Below are 18,429 nucleotides of genomic sequence, written 5' to 3'. Positions count from 1 at the left end.
CTGGCCTCACCACCCACACATTTCAAGTCAGTCTTGACTCAGTGACTCACTGCCAGGTCATCTTATTCACTGTATGTTCAGCTATTTCATCTCAAGGCACCATCTTCACATAAAACTATTTTATAGAACTCCACCAGGGCTGCTTTAAAAATAGCAGGGGTGACTGATAGTTTTAGGTTCCTTCAGCAAGATCAGACATGCCACCTTTATAGAGCAGAAGTGTCAGGGTTGAAGGACCAGACTGCTGCAGTTGTCTGTTTACGAAGGTTCACAGGCCTCTGCCTCTTCACCAACCTCTGCACCTTCCTCATCCTCCTTGCTCTTTGTCTGAGCCTTCTGCAGAAGTCTGGGCCCTGCCAAGCCAATAACCAGGGCTCCAACTGGAGCAGTGATCAAGATAGCCAAGAAAGCTACTGTCAGTACATCCATTCCATACTTTTCCTTTTGCTCATCTTGATGTTGTCTTGCTGTATCCAGGGCAAGAGAACCTATTGCAGCCTGCAGGGAAGAAAACATTGCTGAGATGGAGAAAGTAATCTTTAGCACTGAACGAGGAAAAAAGCAAACTTATCATTAGTCAACATTCCACAGAAATTTGACATTTTTAATACATTCAACCTGTTTTTAGGCTGTACATAGTGAAGCAAGCATTGTATTACACCTATAAGAACAATTTTCACTTGACTAGGCTTGGAATTTCCTAAGCTAATGAGTTTATCTGTGTGGCTTCCTCCTGTGAAGAACATTGCTTAGCTGCCATTTTATCCACATTTCTGGGGAATGTGTGATTAATGAAATAGGCCAGTATACTGTGTATTGCAGCTGTGAAAATGCCTCACTTGGAGAATGTATCCTGACAATAGTCAACTAGTGGAAGCTTCTGAAAATTTGTATCACTGATCATGTAATAAGCCTTGCCTGTTTTGGTTATTAACTTTTGTTTGCAAGTAATCATGCTACTGAGGCAAAGTCCAAATGACATGACAATCACTGAAATAAAGGAGCAGGAATGCAGCCAGCCAGAGGCATCTCTGTTAATACGGCTCTCAGACCACTCCTTACCAAAATAATCACAAACTGAAACCCATTCTGAGTTCGGATGTGACTGTCCTTGCAGACACTTCATGTGTAAGAGGGAAATGCTTTTACCTTTGAGAGTTCTCAGAATCTGTATGTGAAGGCACAATAATTAGCAATGGCTGAAAAGTGGTTACATTTCCTGTGGTATATATACAATTCACTGTCATTATAAAGAGTTAGCCCAGGATGCAAGCAAAACACTTGCACATAGAAGGTTCTCCACACACTTTTCAAGCAGTTATAGTGTTTTAGAGTATGAACAGTCAATATTCTACATTCAGCTGTCATTGAGCCTGAACCTTTCCCCGCTTACTGCTACACTAGTTAGGGAGCTTTGCTAAAGAAAATAGATTTAGCCTGGAATGAAAGTGATGCTGGATTGTTTACCTGGACAGTGGCTTTGGGAATCCATGCCAGTGAGACAAATACCTTCTCCTTGAAATTAAACCCAGCAAAGGACACCATCAGGAACGTTGCTATGATCCGCACAACCAGGGCGATGCCTAATATAGCAACACAGAGCCCTGCAACAGACAAACACTTCTCAGTGCTTTTGTGCATAGGTGCTTCTGGCTTTTTGATTTTTTGGGGGGTCAGCCATAATCTTCTTTGTTTTAGATTTCTTTATAGAGATTCTTTCAAAGCCAGTAATGAAAGCTGGAAAATTAATGAATGATAATAATTTGTGAATGATCTTACCAACAGTTTCAGGCCTAAGAGATGTAATGGATACTTCTGCTCCAATTAAACCAAAAAGAAAAGGCTGAAAGATATTCCATGCAACTGCCACAATTTTTTCTATTTCTCTCTGCAATAAAAACAAAACAAATCTGTAAATTCACAAAAAGATGGCCAAGCAGACACAACAGTTAAGTAATCATAGGACAAAGTGAAAATGTTTCATAAAGTTTGTCCAGAATTGCTCCTCTTTCTCTGAACTAATACTAAAACATTCAAAATCAGTTGCACACCTTTTGAAGGTCAGACTGAGTCTGGCTGTCCTAGTAAATAAATGTTTGATGTCTTGAGAGGAGAAATAAAAAGCACTGGTGTTTGAACAGTAACAGAGCAGTTTGCAGACACGAGGAAGAAAAGAGAGCATTGTTGATTTTCAGTATTTAGAAAGATGTCATTTCAACAGCTATGCCATGAAGTTTCTGAGCCTTTGGGAACTGCATGCCTAAACATGTTCTTCCATTTGTAGCTGAGCAGAGTCTGACTCTCCCAAGTTTCAGTCACGACCTCTGTTCGTGCTACACTCAGTCAGAGGCTTCTCTCCATGTCAGCAGGAGCAAAGTCAGCCTGAGCAAGTCTGAAATCACATAGCAGGAACAAGTGCTGAACTTTCCACTGCAATATAGTGTATCAAGGCAAAACCATCTTTTCTCCTCACGTTTGAACTTTACACAATTTTCCTAAAACAACTGCTGCCAGGGTAAACAGGAATCTTCCACTTACATGACAAGGTACACATAGTATATCAAATAGCACTTGTCTTTCAATTAAGTGGGTTCTACAATAGCAAATGAACCTTCAGGCAGGAGTGTGTGGAAAATATAAGTGCAGTGCTCTGTCACTTAATAATCAATCCAGGGCCTAGACATGTCCCATCCTTGGTATTCTCTTTGGGACTGATCCTGCAACACCTCTTGCTCTTCTGTCAAGGAATGGTAGGTTACAGTAACACAAAAACTTCTGTAACCATAAAGAAAATGAGGTGGAAATATATATATATATATGTGTGTGTATATATATATATATAAACATTTTTGGCCTCATTTCCCCTTGTTATTTCACCCTTTTCAGTTCTGGCAAAATAAAATTAAATTTAAAAAAAATAAAAAAGAGCCCCCAGAAATCCCCTCTTTAGGGATTTCAGCCTATTTACTACCCATTTGACTGTCCCAGGAATAGGTCCAATGTTCACTGTTCTCTGTAGACAGTGTTTGTCAAGTGCCTTCCACCATGGACAGTGGGAGGCAGTGGCCTTTGAGAATTTCAGCAGGAAAACCTCAGTAATATATTGAGTACACACAAACCTCTATCTATATCTGAGAAAAAAAGAGCTAAGGCATTTGACATCAATATACTTAAGGCCATGAAGCTTCATTCACAGATTAAAAGAATTTAAACTAAGCCTTTACAGACTGCATATACTCTTTTAAGGTTCTTCCTCCTATAATGGTTTAAAAGCTTTTCAGTAGAGAACTTTATCAGTTGTAATGTCCTTAACTAGTTAAGTCCGAAGAAGAGCTTTTCATCCTTTAAAATTGGACAATCTTAGTTCCTTTTCATTGTTATAACAAACCTTGGTATCTTTGTAAAGTCAGGGTCAAGATGGGGATAATAACATGGACTCTACTATATCTAACCCCCTTTCCTTTTTCTTCCCCTCCTTCTACTGAATGTCACAAAGCTATAGCTGTGGAGAGAAAGATGCCCTCAAAACATTAAAGTAGATGGGATCAAGCAAAAGAGGCAGTCAGACATAGCAGGGTACAGAAAGGCAGTGGGGCAGCAGCAGTAAGATGAAGTAGGCTAGGCCTAAGAGAAAGTGACTAAAAAAAGCAGTCTTTCGTATGGTTTTTTTATGGCCTTACATCATCATTTATTGTGTGCACCCTGCTCTCTAAGTTATCCAAATTACACTGGCTGAGATTTGGGAAAGATGAGAGAGGACAGTTAATCACTGCTTTTCATTTCACCCCCTCCAAACCACAGGGAACAAACCGTCAGGGTATTCAGGCCATGTACACAACTGCATCTTGGACACTCATTTGTAAACTTAACCATAAACTGACTGTGTACAGACACTCCCAGAGCTGGGAATTGAAGCTTTGGATTGCTACTGTCAAGTGTTAAGTCTCCTTCATATGGCTTAAGATGTCTAAGAAAAGCTGAGCATTTCTCAGTCAGTACACCAGGCTCTGTATTGGCATACATATTGCTCTACTGACACACATGGTCACTTTCTGTCACAGAAAATGCTAAACACTTCCAAAACAAATGTACAATGTGCTGCTTGGTTTGGTGAGGTTTTGGGGGTTTTTTTTGCTTGTTTGTTTGTTTGCTTTTTAAATCTGTACACCCTCTAACGCTTCAGAAATATACCATTACCACTCCAGACAGAAATTCAAGCTCCTGTCAGGCTGTACATTCATCAGACTTTGGATATGGTATGCTTCTTATGTAAACATTCACCTTTTCATCAGACCATCCCACACCTGCAACAAAAGCTAAGACTAATGTGCAAAGTCCTCCTGATCCAGGGAAGCCAAAGTAGATGCTGCCAAAAACAGCAAACATGGACAGTCCAAGTATAAAATACGATCTCTTCCATGCCAAAGATGCCTGCAGCCAAGGAAAGAGACAAACAAAAAAGTTACTCCTCTTAATTTTGAAAGTAAGAACTTGAAAAGAAAATTAAAAATTAATAATTCTGAAGGAATCAAAGCTTCCAAGTGAGAATTGAACTGCTCAGTTCGATTGAGGATTTTTTTCAGACATTAATTCCTAAGAATACAAATTTTGAAAACGCAATTTTTTTTCCCTCTGCCCACCCAAATTTTTATTGCCAATAGGCTATTTTTATCGCAAGGAACATGATGCTCTCTTCCAGCAGCTCTGCCTCAGCTCTGTGATAGCAGGATTTTCTACCTGTGTAGTCAAGTATTACAACAGTTTATCCAAGGAAAGGTGAAACCTTTGCCACCAGATGTTTTTAAGGACAAGTCAAATATTTGCCAGGAATAATCTAGTTTTATTTAATTCAGTCTCACAGCAGACAGTTATCTGCCATTGTTCCTCATTTCTATCTAACTCTTTAGCTCTTGTATCACACTTCTTACATTATTTAATAACAAATTTGATGCCACTGAGGGCAATAGATGCTCTGAATATTGACTTTGGTAGTTCAGAGTGTATCTACATTCTTCCACAATTTTCTGTTCATTTAATTACCCCTCAATAGAAAATTCATCTCACACTTTCTATAAATGTAACTTTTATGGAAAGTAACACATTGTAATTAATACTTATGATATGTTCGATCACTTGAAACCTCTAATACATCTGCTTTGTTAATTTTTAATCTTAGGCCTACTGGATACATCTTAAAGAAGTACAGGTGTCTTGCATCAGTCTAATAAATTATTATTTTACTGTCTGAAATGGGTATCAGACCCTTCCTCCATTTCCACTACCTTCAATGAGAGCAGGATGGTGAGCTGGGTTCCTAACTTTCATCAGGGAGCACTATCATACATTATAATTGGTGCAGTAAATAAATAATCACCTTTAAAACACATCCTCACTTGATAGGTTTGCAATCTGGAAGCTGCTACACTGTAAAAAGCTTTCCCCAAAACCAGCTTCACAGGAAGTTGGAAATCAATAACTAAAGAAAATAATCCCTTAGCAAAGAATCACTTGATTGTAATCTTTTTTAAACTAGGTTTTTACCTGATCATGGCTTGGGAAATGTCGAATAAACATTCCCAGAATTCCCCCAGCTGCTATTCCAACAGTGACCTCCAGCACTCCACGAAGCACATTGTACAGAGTAGAACCTATTTTGCAAAAGTAAAACACATTCAGTAAGCCATTCATAGAGCTTCACTCAAACCATGCTCCCCAGACCTATGAGGTGATTCCAGGACAGTGTCTGCTTTAAATTACTCGGGGCAAAGGAGTTCAGGAAGGAACCTATGGGCCTGAAAGAATTGGATGGTGCAACTTTCTTTCTCTGAAAGCCCATGCCAAGAAAGTGTGCAAGAGAAGTCAGAGAAAGAGCCACTCTAAGAACATTGCCAAAACCAGTGAAATTTCAAAGCATCATGTTGGGCATGCAGAGCCCAGACTTGGCAGGTAAGGAAGCACTCCGGGAAAAATGTTCTCTAAAAGTTGTTGTGACCCACAACTCAGAGCTGACCATGTTACAACAACTTTTGAACATGGGTAATTTCCATCTCAGTATTTAAAGCTATACATGACTTTTATAACAAGATGCCATTAAACCAGTCAGCCATAACAGAGCACACATTCTCCAAAATATCACTGTTCTGCATTTCATTATGTACAGATTAACCAGCATACCAGAAGAGAAAGCCATCCCAAGGCAAGTGTTGAAGCCTGTGATAGCCAGAATGTCATCAATGCTGCCAGCTGCCATTAGCAAAGTTGGGACACCTTTCTCCACCCCATATCCCCCAGCTTGTAAAATCAGCATGGAGGGAACCACCACAGCAGGGGAGACTGCACCTAAAACAAAACTGAAAATACACAGGTTCAGCATCTCAAAAAGAAAGCACTGAACTAAAAAAAACTTCAAAATGTTCTGACCTTAATTCTTTTGAAGTATAAATAAGTAGACCTTTATGTAAAGCATTTTCCTAACCTTTCCCCTCTAATTACACGCAGGGATATTTCTGTGCAGATCTCCAATCAGCTCGTACTTTCTGTCCAACTCAGTAACATTAGAAGTAAAAGGCTCCACAGGCTAAAACTGGAGTTTCCACTACCAGCCAGTTATGCTCCCTGACAGACACCTGGAATGTCCCATTTGGAAACCTGGTCTAGACATATTTATGACTCAGCAGCCCAGTTCCTTCTCATAAAATTCAGCAGGTGTCAGAGGAGGAGTTCACCCATCTTGTGCTAGTGTATGGGTCTGGCCCAAGTCCACCAATTTAGATAGGACTAGATGGAAAAGGTCTTCTCTTCAAGGATGTTACTCTAGAATGTACTATGCCACATCCTTGTCCTTGATTTGTGACAGGAAGGCTGTCCCATGTGGATCTCTCTGTATGGAAGTTCTGAATTCCAATATGAAGATTGTCCAAACTGTGGTATAATTTGCTGTCCCTAAAAGCCCCCTTTGTTGTGGTTCAAGACTCAGGGACTGCACCATCCTTCTTTCTTCAAGTGCTCAGGTCACAAACACAGGAAAGTAATGATGCAAGTACTCCTCTGCAGCCTGAAAATATGACCTTTAAATAAGCCACAGAGCCAGATATAAAGGGTAAGCAGAAGACCAGAGGGGCTGAGTACAGCTTCCCGAATGGCACTGAACTGAGGTCTCTGCTTGGCACAGACAACTAACCACAGTTGGATCACTGAGCTGCAGCCTGGAAACCAGCACTTTTGTCATAGAGGAGAAAAGGCAGTACATTACCCTAATATAAATCCCCATTGCCATGGCAAATGCAGGAACAAGTAGGCAAGGACAGCAGCTGTGCCTGTTTCTGAGAGGCACGGTCCGAAAGCAAGCCGTAAACAGACAGCTTTGAGCTTCTTAAGAGCCTGCAACCATACAGGCACAACAGTGTCAGAACCCTTGGCTTCACAGAGAGGAAAAACATTTACAATCTGATATGGCTTGTTGAAGAATCCTGTCTGAGCTGCACTATAGGACATGACATGGCCTAAACCAGAGATAAGCCCAAGCCCAACCGGATTTGGTATAAAATTTCAAGTGTGGCAGTGAATCTAGGTTTGATAAGGTGCCTGAATGTCACGGGAAGGAATAACAGAAAATTCTGTTTGGCTTCTTTTCATTTGCTCCATCCACAAAATATTTTACTATAATCCCAGAAGTTGCATGAGCAGCCCTCAAAATTGCCCCAAAATCTATGAACAAATAATGAAAAGTTATAGACCTACATCAACTTTGCTCAAGGAGCCAAGCATCTTTCAGCTGTCTCTCTCTTGATATTCAGAGATTAGGCTCCTTTTGGCTCAGCAACTTTTAAAAAAATTTCTAAACTGGCATAATTGCTTCTAAGAGCTATCTTTAATAGTCACAAACAGTAGGTCCCTAATTTTGACATGAAATTAAAAAAAAAAAAAAATCAGTGAGTTCCACTTTTTACCAGACCAGTTTATTCCAGCGTCATCAGGACTAAGAGAAACTGACTTCTATGTCTTCAGAGTTTCAATTACATGAGGAACAATTGTAACTGCATCAAAGCATTGCCACACACAGAGTCCAAGCAACAGTTTTCTTACCACATGGAAGAAAAATAAGTCAAAAATGAAGTTCCCTCAGCAAAAAAAGTTGTTATGAATAGAAAAAAATGAGTCTCACAGAACTGGACATCCAAACTGTGTCTAACAACACATAGTTCATGCTCATACAAACCTCAATGTTTTGGAAAAGAGGATGATGATAATAAAGGAAAACAGGTATTTTTCAATATTGACAAAACCTTATTTTCCTAAATAACTGTAGCATTGGCAACTCTGTAGGTTTTCTTGGTTAAGAGAAATGAATTTAGATGTTCTAAACTACCCATACTTTATCTAAGTTTTATATAAACTCTGAGTGGTTCCTTCAACAGGGAGGGGCCAGTAGGGCTTTATTTCAGCCAGCCCATTCTGAATAAGCAAAACCTTGCCTTCATCAATTGATGAAGTATCATGTTTCTCAGGGTGCAGAGACCACTTTTTGTTCACAGGACTGCTATGGGGCTTCATTGTGATGAGAATCATTGTTTCAGTAGTGCAGCTGGATTCATCTTTGTAATTAACATATTTGCATTAAAATGGCAACGATTAAAAAAAAAAGTTAAAAAAGTTGCACGGGGTTTACACTTTTTTGGTTGGCTGGGATTTCAAAATCATTCTCTTTCAAGGACTGGGGATCCCTTGCATTGCTTCAAATTTTCAGTATAAACTAACAGGGAGTTGGTCAGGGCATGTATAAACTCTTCCTGACAGACCATGACAGTGCACACATCTTCAATAGGTTCTACTCACAAAATTCAGGAAATAAAAATAATAATAATTTTTTTCTTCAGTTTTTTTTTTTTTTAATGCTTGCCTAATGTACAAATTCAACTGCCAATATTACCATATAATTATACAACAGAAATTATGCTTTCTGTAATGATCTAATTTCCAGATGCTCCAAGAGCGAGCAGTTTGATATTTTTAATGGAACCAATTATTCAGGTTTTTTTGTTTGCTGTTGTATAGTCTGCCACACACAAATGGCTGGTGCCATACCTTTGGATCCAGGCCGAGTCCTGCTCGGGTCAAGATAATGGAAAGAGCGATGTTCCTCAGTGCTGCAGACCAGCGCAGGTTTATCAGGACAAAGTCACTGATGAACGGGGTATTTCGGATTAGGAAACCAGCAAGTAGCATCCCTTAAGTCAAAACAAATAAACTCCTGTCAAATGATTTTGTATTACACGAGAAAAGCCTGTATAGCACTCTTAAAAACAGATAACCATATCATGTTATTATGAGAGAAAAAGAAATAATTTATATTCCAAATTATTAGCCATGTTTTAACAATCGGACCTGAGGCATGAGAAGAGATAAACACATTTAAAGCAGCAAAAGTGGCCTCAGAACCCAGCAGGTTATCAATTAATAAATCAGCTGATACACAGCTTTAGTCTGAGTCAAAAGAACTCAGCTTTGATTACAAGGTACAGGTCATACTTAGCATAAGCAAAGACACCTCTGCATTCTTAGAGATTTTTTTCTTGTTAGCTTATTTTAATACAAAAATAGGAAGATCACCTAATATCATGTATTTATCTCAGAAGTTGGGAATTGTTAAAAATCCTCTTATGTGTAAGAAATGCAGGTAACACAGGAATCATTATGCTGCATTCACTAGGAAATATAATCTAAACCAGCTCATCATGGACTAATTTAAACATTTTCAAGGGCTCTGGCAATGAAACTCTTACACAAAGAGGGGACAAAAAAGGGAAAGGAAATCATAAACTTTGTTTTATCCTTTATTTGAGCTACTTGCAAGACACAACATTTTACAAATATTAGTAAAACTGTCAAAGCAGAGACTTCCTGCAAAGCTATTGAAGCCACAGCTCTGGAAGCACATGGAAAAGTACTGGAAAAGTTGACTTCAAATACGGATCTACAGAGGATTCATTGTGAGTCCTGATGACTCAAAGATAATTTTTGTAGCATAATTTTATATTAGTCATGTTTAGAAACAGGAAACTAAAAAACCCCAAAAAGTAAACAAATCACTGTGCTCAGGTTGGTCCAGCTCAGTGTGAGCCTTGACTGTGAACTTGATTTGTCCTGGACACTAAACTTTCAGACACTGTTCTTTCCACCACATCTCGGAAAAAGAACAGGGTCATAATTAATCTGTGGTACCTCATGACAATTTTATGAGGCTGGCATTGTGATCACAAGCTGTTTGCAACATTTGCATGAGGTCCAAGTCACTGAAGCTACCCTGATCTGGGAATCTATTTAACAAAGCAAAAATCTCCACCCCAAAGGATATCTTAATTGATTTGCTTCATGGTTCCTGTTGCAGAAACCTCTCTGCAACATGCACCTAAAATTTATTATGTGATTGTTTCAGTACCAATTTCATTCCTTTTTTCCTGAGAGACACTCACAATAAGGTGCTTAAGTGCTCAGCCAGCCACCTCACACTCTACTGGACCTAGCAAAAGTGGGTTATAGGCAGGTAAGAGCACATGGTTTGAATTCTTAATGTAAAACCAGAATATTCACAGACATTGTCTGTCTTGTCTTCTGAGTCATACATTTCTCCAGTTTTCCTCAAAGACCAGGGATGTGAACAATGAACTCTGTCCTAAACAACCCAAGAGACATGTGCTGTCATGCTGAAGTTTCTGCTGTCCAGTATAACCTGTCTGACAAGCAGTTTCACGCTCAACTCATAACTTTCAAATAGAGATGTAATTAAAAAACTCCCAAGCAAGCAGAACCCAAATGGTCAGAAATACTTTTATTTGTTTAAGAGGTGTGCTTACTTAGAAAGGGCAGACTCCCTGCATGTGACATTCCATGTTCGTACTGCAGGCATGCATGCCATATGCAAAACCTCCCTCCCTCTCATTTGAATTTCTTTCCTCTGGTGAAACTAAACAGCACAAGAGTGCACAGCTGCCTGGACAGAGCCGTGTGAGGAGCTCCTGTGTGAGGCACAGCACCAGCCCTGCAGGCTACAGAGCCACACCTGGCCCACCCTGCCAAGCAGTTTTACTGTCTGTCAGCAGCTTTACTCATTAATGCACTAAACACAGCAAGGGGACAGCATACAGCTGGGGAGAAGAACCTGGAGCTTCATTTCCAGCTCCACTGACATCACAGCACTTCAAAATATTGTACTCATCTAAGAGGATAAAACCTCCTCTAGGAAAGAAACCGGAAAAGATTCTAAAGATGTCAGCATTAACATTATTTTAATCTCCCACTTCTATTTTGCAGTTCTATGTAAGATAAAATAGGATGTTGATGTGGAAAAAACCTTATGATTGAATCAGTATACCTCTCTGCAGAAGAATTATTCCTTGTTGTGAATTTATTTTCTTAGGTTTCAATTATCTTGAGATAAAAGAAGGAGAAGAAAGAAATCCTTTGTACCACCAGTAGCAGGGAATTGCTGTAATGTTTTCTTTGGAAAACATTTTCATTGTGTGAGATACTAAAGAAACAGCTCAGCAATAATTTTGCAAAGAGATTACTGTAAAATGATGTCTGGATTAAGATTCTTGTTTGGTATTATTAATCCCAAATTTTAAGTAACTGTGACAGAATGGTCTGAAGGACGATAAACTGAGTCTGCAGGCAAACGGTTCTCTGACCCACAAAGAATGAAGAAGAGAGCCTTGACTAATTTCAATTCCAGTCTGGGGAATTTTGCACCTTTTCAGAGAGGACCAGAAAAAGTAATTTGGAAAAGCTACAGATTTTCAATGGGACACAGTTTATTTGTTCCCAATCCAAACACATCTACCCATACAGATACTACTTGACAACACAAAATATGCAGGAAGAAGGAAGGATCTCTTACCCAGAAGAGCAGGGAGAGGGGGTAGTGTTCCTATCTTAATGAATCCAAAAATTTTACCTCCGATGACAGCAAAGAAGTAAAGAAACAGAATTCCAAAGAGATTTCCACCTGGGAGACACTCAGCCCCAGTAATGGACCAAACCACAGCCCAAACCAGAACCACAAATGCAACTGGAACAAAACAAAAAATAATTAACAGTTAATAATCTCTTAGCAACAAATTTGCTGTTAGGTCACATTTGTTTTGCTATTGAAGAAAAACGTTAGCCATGACTTTTAGAAATGAAATTATTTACCTTAAAAATTAATTTAATCATAACAATGCAGGTAATCTTTGATGGTCCCCAAACTGATGTTCTGATTTTATAGATGCTAAAATATTTTAAAATTGGTAACATGAACATCAATAAATAAATTTAGTGAGCCTTTGTCTGCTGTGAAAAGCACTTCACAGGTTCCAAACTTGAAGCAAAGACTTTCACTAACTTATCTTGCATTTGCTTATCTTCCTTCAGCTATTTCAGAACCACAGTAAAATCTACTGTTGAACAGCCTGGCTGTATCTTCAAGCTGATGAATGCAGCTCCAGTCTAATTTTTAAAATAATTGAAGAATCATTTTTTGGCTCAATGTGTTTGTGCAATACATTGTTATCCCTGGGAAAAAAATTGTGAAGAGGGTCATGTCTCTGGACCTCTGGAGTAAAACACTTTCCTTGATACAGCAATCAAACCAGAATAATACAGAGGGGGAAAAATCCTGAAAAATATTATGAGAACAGTGTGTGAAAATATTATAAGATATGTGAAAACATTATGCTCTTTCAAGGTTCACAAATCTGTTCCAACAGTTGCCCAACGAGAACAGGCATGCAGACATATAAAACAGGAGACTGAAGGAGAAGAAAAAAATGTGTTGAATAAATGTCCTGCATTTTCAAACTGGAGTTTTCTTAATCTTACTTGAGAGTGACAGGGGGCAAAGGAAGACCAGTAGATTTCCAAACGTAAAAGCTTAAGAATTCCAAGTGGCTGTGGAAGCAATCAAGGACACATGAAATGTCTTTTGTTAGGAAAAATCTCAAATAATTAGCTAGCCAGGCATCTCTTTTGAGAGTTTTCAGTTTAGTACAAATTGTAAATAAAATAGATCAGTTTGCCTTTGCAAGCCTGTAGTACTGAGGACAAACTATCAAGACAAAAATTAGGAGGTCTTTCTTTTGATAAAAATAGTTTGCAGTGCAAAATATACCTACCATAGTAAACATATGAGACTGGAGAAACAAAAACTGTACATTCAAACATTTGTTTCATCTTTTTTTTCCCCTCTGGCTCAAACATTCAAACAATGGTGTGATAAGTAAAACACAGCTATTTCCATTCATTATTTTCAAGGACAGTGGACAGATATCATCCCATTCAGAGAAACAAGTACTTCTTTCACCACTTCTTGTTTCAATTAAACTCTGTGTCTCTTACCTACCATTTGTCACTGTCTGGGCCAGTAAACCCTGAGGAGGACAAGCAAATATTTGCCTCCATGTTCTTGCAGGTATTGAAGACTCTGCTGTTGGCTCTGGAGGTTGCTGAGTGCAGTGGTCTAAGAGAGCAGTTTCTTCTGTTTGTGCATTCCCATCAGTACCTTTGGCACCTGCTGTTGGTTCCTGCTGAAGGCAAACAAGGAGACTCCCTCAGAAGTGGCACTGTGTTTATTTGAAGTGGTGTGCACCACCTCAAGTCTGCTGAGATGCACTGGATCCACACTGGCTACAGGCAACCACATTAACTGAACAACCACTACAGGAATGCCCAGCTTTGATGTAATTCTGGCATTTTGGCCCTGTGTTTGTTTTTCTGCATTGCACCAAGAACTGGATGTGAGAAATTGCAGGAAATTTGCCTTTTTATCTGCACCTGACAGGGCTCCTGTCCCAACAGATATGGCACCTGTGCAGTAACAGTATTTGCATATTTGATGAAGAAGCAATAATAGCAAGCCAGGCTCAGCTTGTCTTGTGTACACAACTAAACATTTATTAATATTTTCTACAATTTGTTCATGTTCTACTTCCAGACTGGATTTCACAATAGAATTAGTGATTAGCATCATTCCAGTGAGATGGTACTTTTACTATAACTCCTTAATAATTACTGTTGCAAAGTCTTGAACCAAAATAACAAAACAAAGATGAAAGAAACAGCACAGCTGGCCAGCACAAGCTTTACTCACATGATCCATTGCTGGAAGTCTCAGGCTGGTAAGTCAAAGTAAAGATGGAGAAATACTGTAACTGCGAGTCATTCCCTTGGAGCTGTTCTCTTATACTGGTACATCCACTTATCCATATTCATAACCAAAGGACTTTTTGACCATTTTTGGATATGTCTCACTTAATTTTAACATTATTTTTGACAAGTTAATCATCTGCCTTCCTGTATGATTATTCATGTCAGCATATCGTCATACTGTAGACATGGAATTCTGCTTATAATGTGGTTTGGCCCTTCTCCAGTAGTAGTTCCACACTTCTGATTATTTTTCTGTTTCTTCCCTCTCTCTCTCTCTCTCTCTCTCTCTGTGTATATATATATATTTTTTTTTTCCTTACTCAGTGTCATGACTGGAACACAGATCCCATGAGCGTTCAGAATGGAGTGACTTGTTTAACCCATGATTCTGTGATCACCATGTGCATAAAGATGTGCCATACAGACATCTATATGAGATACACTCAATACTACATGCTTACTTTTAAGTGCCTTTTAGATTAAGAATTTTATTCTTAAAAAGGGGAAAAAAGGAGAGTTCTCTCTGACTAGAATAATATTTTGGGATCTTAGTTAATTACCTCACTTTGCTCATGCATAGGAATCATGCCATTTCTCTCACATACTGATGGTTCAGAATCTTCACTGTCATGTACATCTTCCCTTACCATTGTTGCAAACCTAGAGAAAGATATAAGGGGGAAAAAGTTACAGAGCAGCAAATAGTTTTCCAAATGGATGACTTCTCAGTGATGTCTTTTCCCACAGACCATGTAGAAAAATCCTCTCAGCCCATAAAATTTCAAGTTTAATGATTTTTGTGTCCCTCTGTATGCTGTACCTAAGAACAAAGGACAGAAACTAACTGAATAACTGTATTAAGCGTAGAAATTCAAGCACCAAAAAAAAAAAAAATCTGAGTTTTAGAATCACAACTATCTGTACTAACCTCTTAATTTCTTCTTAAAACATCAGCTGTAATCTTTCTCCATTTGTGCCTCCTTTCAGCACATATTAAATGTTATTTGCTGTCAGTACCACTTAGCAGGACCATTAGTCCTGAAAGCGTCACGGGTCCTGTGTACATGTCAGTGCAAGTGACCATTGAATGAAGTTAGAACAACTATAGTTTCTAAAACTCTAAGAGGTTTCTAAGGCTTCAGGAGGGGACACTTCCCCCCTAACTTAAGCTTGACTGATCCAGGTTGATTTTCAGACCAATTTTAACAACATGTTTTCTCTAGATGCTACTAGTTACAAACACATTGACTGAGTATCTAATAAAGAGAAGATGCCTGTTTGAAGAAAGATCAGGACTTTTCACAGCTTGCAGCCTAATTAAACATGGTTCTTTTTTTACTGATTATATCCCATGGAGTTACTTCTCAGAGTGAGAAGTAAGATCCAAGTCATTGGTGGATAGTTACCATTGTATTTGCTCAACTCTAACTGGTCCACTACATTTCCCACAGATTCTAACAAGAAATATGGCAGTGCACTGTTTTGCATGTCAGATATTTTTTGGTGCATGTGTTTACTGTAGTTTCAAAAGTGTGAGCCATCAAGGGGGCAGGCATATATCTGGAGGCAAGACTTGATAGTGTTCTCTCTTACATCAAAGGTTGGCACATATTCTCCATCAGCTACATCTCTTTCAAGTCTTTTACACTGCTCTGGCCATATAAAACATCAGTGAAGTTAAGCCAGAACTTCTGAGCCAAGAAACGCCTTCCTTGCTAGATAGTTCGAAGTAAGTCAGAGCTGATTCTCACAATTATCAAGCCTCAAGTTTAAAAGGAAATATTTGATATTTGGGAAGGGCGGATACCATAAAGAAAAGGGCCATTTTAACACCTATAAGGTGTTGTTTGAGCTGTTCTGATATGAAACTGGCCTGAGGCATGACCAAGTCACAGCACAATACAGAGCTATAGGCAAACACTTTCAGTGTGCTATAAGTTAATAGTTTTACTTTTTCCCCTCTTTCCTATTTAAAGATAAAGTGCTTATTTACTCAATTTTCAGTACTTTTCTGTATTTTTAATTAATACTTGCAGGACCAAATAGTTGTGGTTTTAGGATTTTAGGCTTTTTTAATGACATTGGTGATACTTTTGATTTGGTTTTTTTATCCTTTCATTGGGACTGGGAATCCACAAATGCCAATCCTCCTGACTGGAACAGAAAATACCAGCAACCTACCAGTGCCTCCCTCCTTCCCTTCACCGACCACTTTCGCAGGGTGGTTTTCTGTACTTAATTTTGCACTTGGTTTGTGTGCAAGCAAAGAACACAAGGATATCGTTCTCCATCCAGCTCTGCACAGGCAACATCCCAGATCAGTCACATAGCTGTTGACACAAAATTAATTAATACTTCTAAGAGTTAATTGATGAATTAATACTTCTGAGAAGGGCAAACCACCTCGCCACAGCTTCAGCTCCAGAAAGTGCTGTTCCCAGCAGCGTGTGGGACAGACAAAATGGACTAAGCAGGGATATTGAATGTTCTGTTTAACAGGAATGGTTTCAGGGACTGAATGATGAATCTGAATCTGACAGTGCTGTCTTTATATGGTTTGTGGCAGGTCTTCACCCTGTTGACAGAATCAAGAACCTACCTCCAAGAACTGTCCTTTGGATCAACAGGACCAAAGTGAGTAGTTACTGTACTTATGCCAGCATGGGTCTTTGGGAAGCTCACAGATTTTGGGTGTTTTGGGGGGGGGGGTGGGGGGGGTGGGTTTATTTGGTTTTTCAATTCCACCTTCAGTGCCAACAAAAATCAGTGATTGAGAAATCATTGAGAGGAATTTATATCTCAGGGTTAAGGTCTATCCCATGGAAACCAGCCAGCAGCAGACCTATTTTAGTACCTCCCTGTAAAATACACTTTTCTCGTATGGAAAGCAGAAAGGTTTGCACTAGATCCGCTCATTCCAGTTGTTTTTGAATGGTAGAGGGAGAGCTGGTTGACAGGGACAGCACATGCACGCCTACAGCATGAGCTCTCGGTGACTGTCAGTGCTCTGCTTTGCACACAGCAGGTACAGAAAGCCATGCACACGAAATCCCGCAAACCCCACGGCAGCAACTGGCACTCAGAATAAACAACGATTAAAACACCCAAACCATCATTATCTACAAAAAGGCGCCAAGTAGACGCGGGAGCAGCGTCCTGCCGGCCAAGCCCGCTCTCCGCTCGCACCCCCGCTCACCCCTCCTGCTGCAGGGATGGGCTGCAGCGAGAGCGGGGGGCGCAGCACTCACCTGCGGCACGGCGGGGTCTCAGCTCTCCTCAGCCTCTGCCGGCGCGGCCCCAGCGGGGACAGCCCCGCTGCTCGGCTCCGGCTCCTCCTCCCCCGCTGCTAATGCTGCTGCTGGCGCAACAGGCCCTCCTCCACTGCCACAGCTCCGCCAGGCCAGAGGCTGCAGCTGGGGATGCCCCCAAGGGCTGCCCGCAGGCCTTGCTGAGTGGTCACCGCGGGAAAGGCGGCAGCGGACGGGCCACGGTGCGAGCTGTCAGCTTGGCGAGAGCGATGGGACCGGTCCTGAGTCCATCCAAGGCACTGGGTAGCCGTCAGGGCACCCAGGAGGAAGATTTTTGTCTCTTTTGTAGCCAGTCCCCCATGAAATTCACTGCATCTGCTACACACGAAAAAGGCTTTCTGTGCTGCCTTTCCCATGGCTGTGGGAAGATGCAGAGAGAAGCTACACACCGTCCTTTAACCAGACTTCAGCACTGGAGAGGTTGGAGATGAGGTGCAAGGAAAGGGTAAGGAGCTGTTGCTGATTCTGCTCTGGGTGCACACAGACAAAATGCACTGGGGCAGGGAGGAGATTTAAAAGAAAAAACCCATCCAACCAACCAATCCCCAAAACCACCCCAAACAAACACAACTTGCATATTTATGTTGTTCCCATCCCGGCATTTTGACTTCTTTAAGCAAGTTCATCCATGCCATTTGTAAGTGCACATGAGGTAACGAGATGTTCTCTCAGACCTTCTCTTTTTCTCAACCCTAAATTTGCAAGCTGCACTCAGTCCATGTGAAAGCAGAGTCAAATGCCACATGTTGCTAGTTTGCTCCTGGTATCATAACACAGAACTAAGATGACTACAAATCCAAGAGAAAATGAAAGCATTTTTTGATCAGATTAAATTTTCCAGAAGGACTCAGAATTAGGGAAGTCTGTTTCTCCCACCCTCACAAGACAAAAGTTTGACCTAGAATCTGAAAAGTCAAAAAGCCTCTTTATATTATCA

The 18,429-nt window shown here is 40.1% G+C and overlaps 1 protein-coding gene and 1 long non-coding RNA gene across 5 annotated transcripts in view; one reads left to right on the top strand and one right to left on the bottom strand.

The window, feature by feature from the left end:
• Positions 1 to 13: 13 nt before the first annotated feature.
• On the bottom strand, positions 14 to 17,734 carry SLC9B2 (solute carrier family 9 member B2). 4 transcript variants are annotated; one of them, XM_026792007.2, is made up of 12 exons: positions 16,366 to 16,500; positions 14,745 to 14,844; positions 13,379 to 13,562; positions 11,897 to 12,067; positions 9,085 to 9,227; positions 7,253 to 7,380; positions 6,175 to 6,350; positions 5,542 to 5,648; positions 4,282 to 4,431; positions 1,780 to 1,888; positions 1,468 to 1,604; positions 14 to 498 (listed from the first exon to the last, which is right to left on the bottom strand). In XM_026792007.2, exons 2-12 carry the CDS (start codon positions 14,832 to 14,834, stop codon positions 259 to 261), a joined length of 1,635 nt encoding a protein of 544 aa, XP_026647808.1. In that variant the 5' UTR covers positions 14,835 to 14,844; positions 16,366 to 16,500; the 3' UTR covers positions 14 to 258. The 4 variants fall into 4 exon arrangements, with proteins under 4 accessions (XP_026647808.1, XP_026647809.1, XP_074397187.1 ...); XM_074541086.1 differs by lacking the exon at positions 16,366 to 16,500 and adding an exon at positions 17,433 to 17,734 and having other exon boundaries at positions 15 to 498; positions 13,379 to 13,559; XM_074541085.1 differs by lacking the exon at positions 16,366 to 16,500 and adding an exon at positions 17,433 to 17,733 and having other exon boundaries at positions 15 to 498.
• LOC141729146 (uncharacterized) overlaps positions 13,390 to 18,429 on the top strand; it is a 45,309-nt gene continuing 40,269 nt past the window's right edge. The window contains exons 1-2 of the long non-coding RNA XR_012580407.1: positions 13,390 to 14,153; positions 16,751 to 16,818. This is a non-coding gene — a long non-coding RNA (uncharacterized LOC141729146). The remainder of the gene's footprint in view (positions 14,154 to 16,750; positions 16,819 to 18,429) is intronic.

Source organism: Zonotrichia albicollis, chromosome 5 (assembly GCF_047830755.1).
Source record: "Zonotrichia albicollis isolate bZonAlb1 chromosome 5, bZonAlb1.hap1, whole genome shotgun sequence".
NCBI lineage: Eukaryota > Metazoa > Chordata > Aves > Passeriformes > Passerellidae > Zonotrichia > Zonotrichia albicollis.
The sequence above is the reverse complement of the archived record's forward strand: the minus strand, read 5'-3'. Positions and strand labels throughout refer to the sequence as shown.

Excerpts from the sequence above, each read along its gene's own strand:
- SLC9B2 (XM_074541085.1), bottom strand. The coding sequence starts at position 14,834 with ATGGTAAGGGAAGATGTACATGACAGTGAAGATTCTGAACCATCAGTA. Across the intron at positions 5,649-6,174 it reads TGGGATGGCTTTCTCTTCTG|GTTCTACTCTGTACAATGTG; the intron begins GTATGCTGGTTA and ends TTTGCAAAATAG. Across the intron at positions 1,605-1,779 it reads TCTTAGGCCTGAAACTGTTG|GGCTCTGTGTTGCTATATTA; the intron begins GTAAGATCATTC and ends TGTCTGTTGCAG.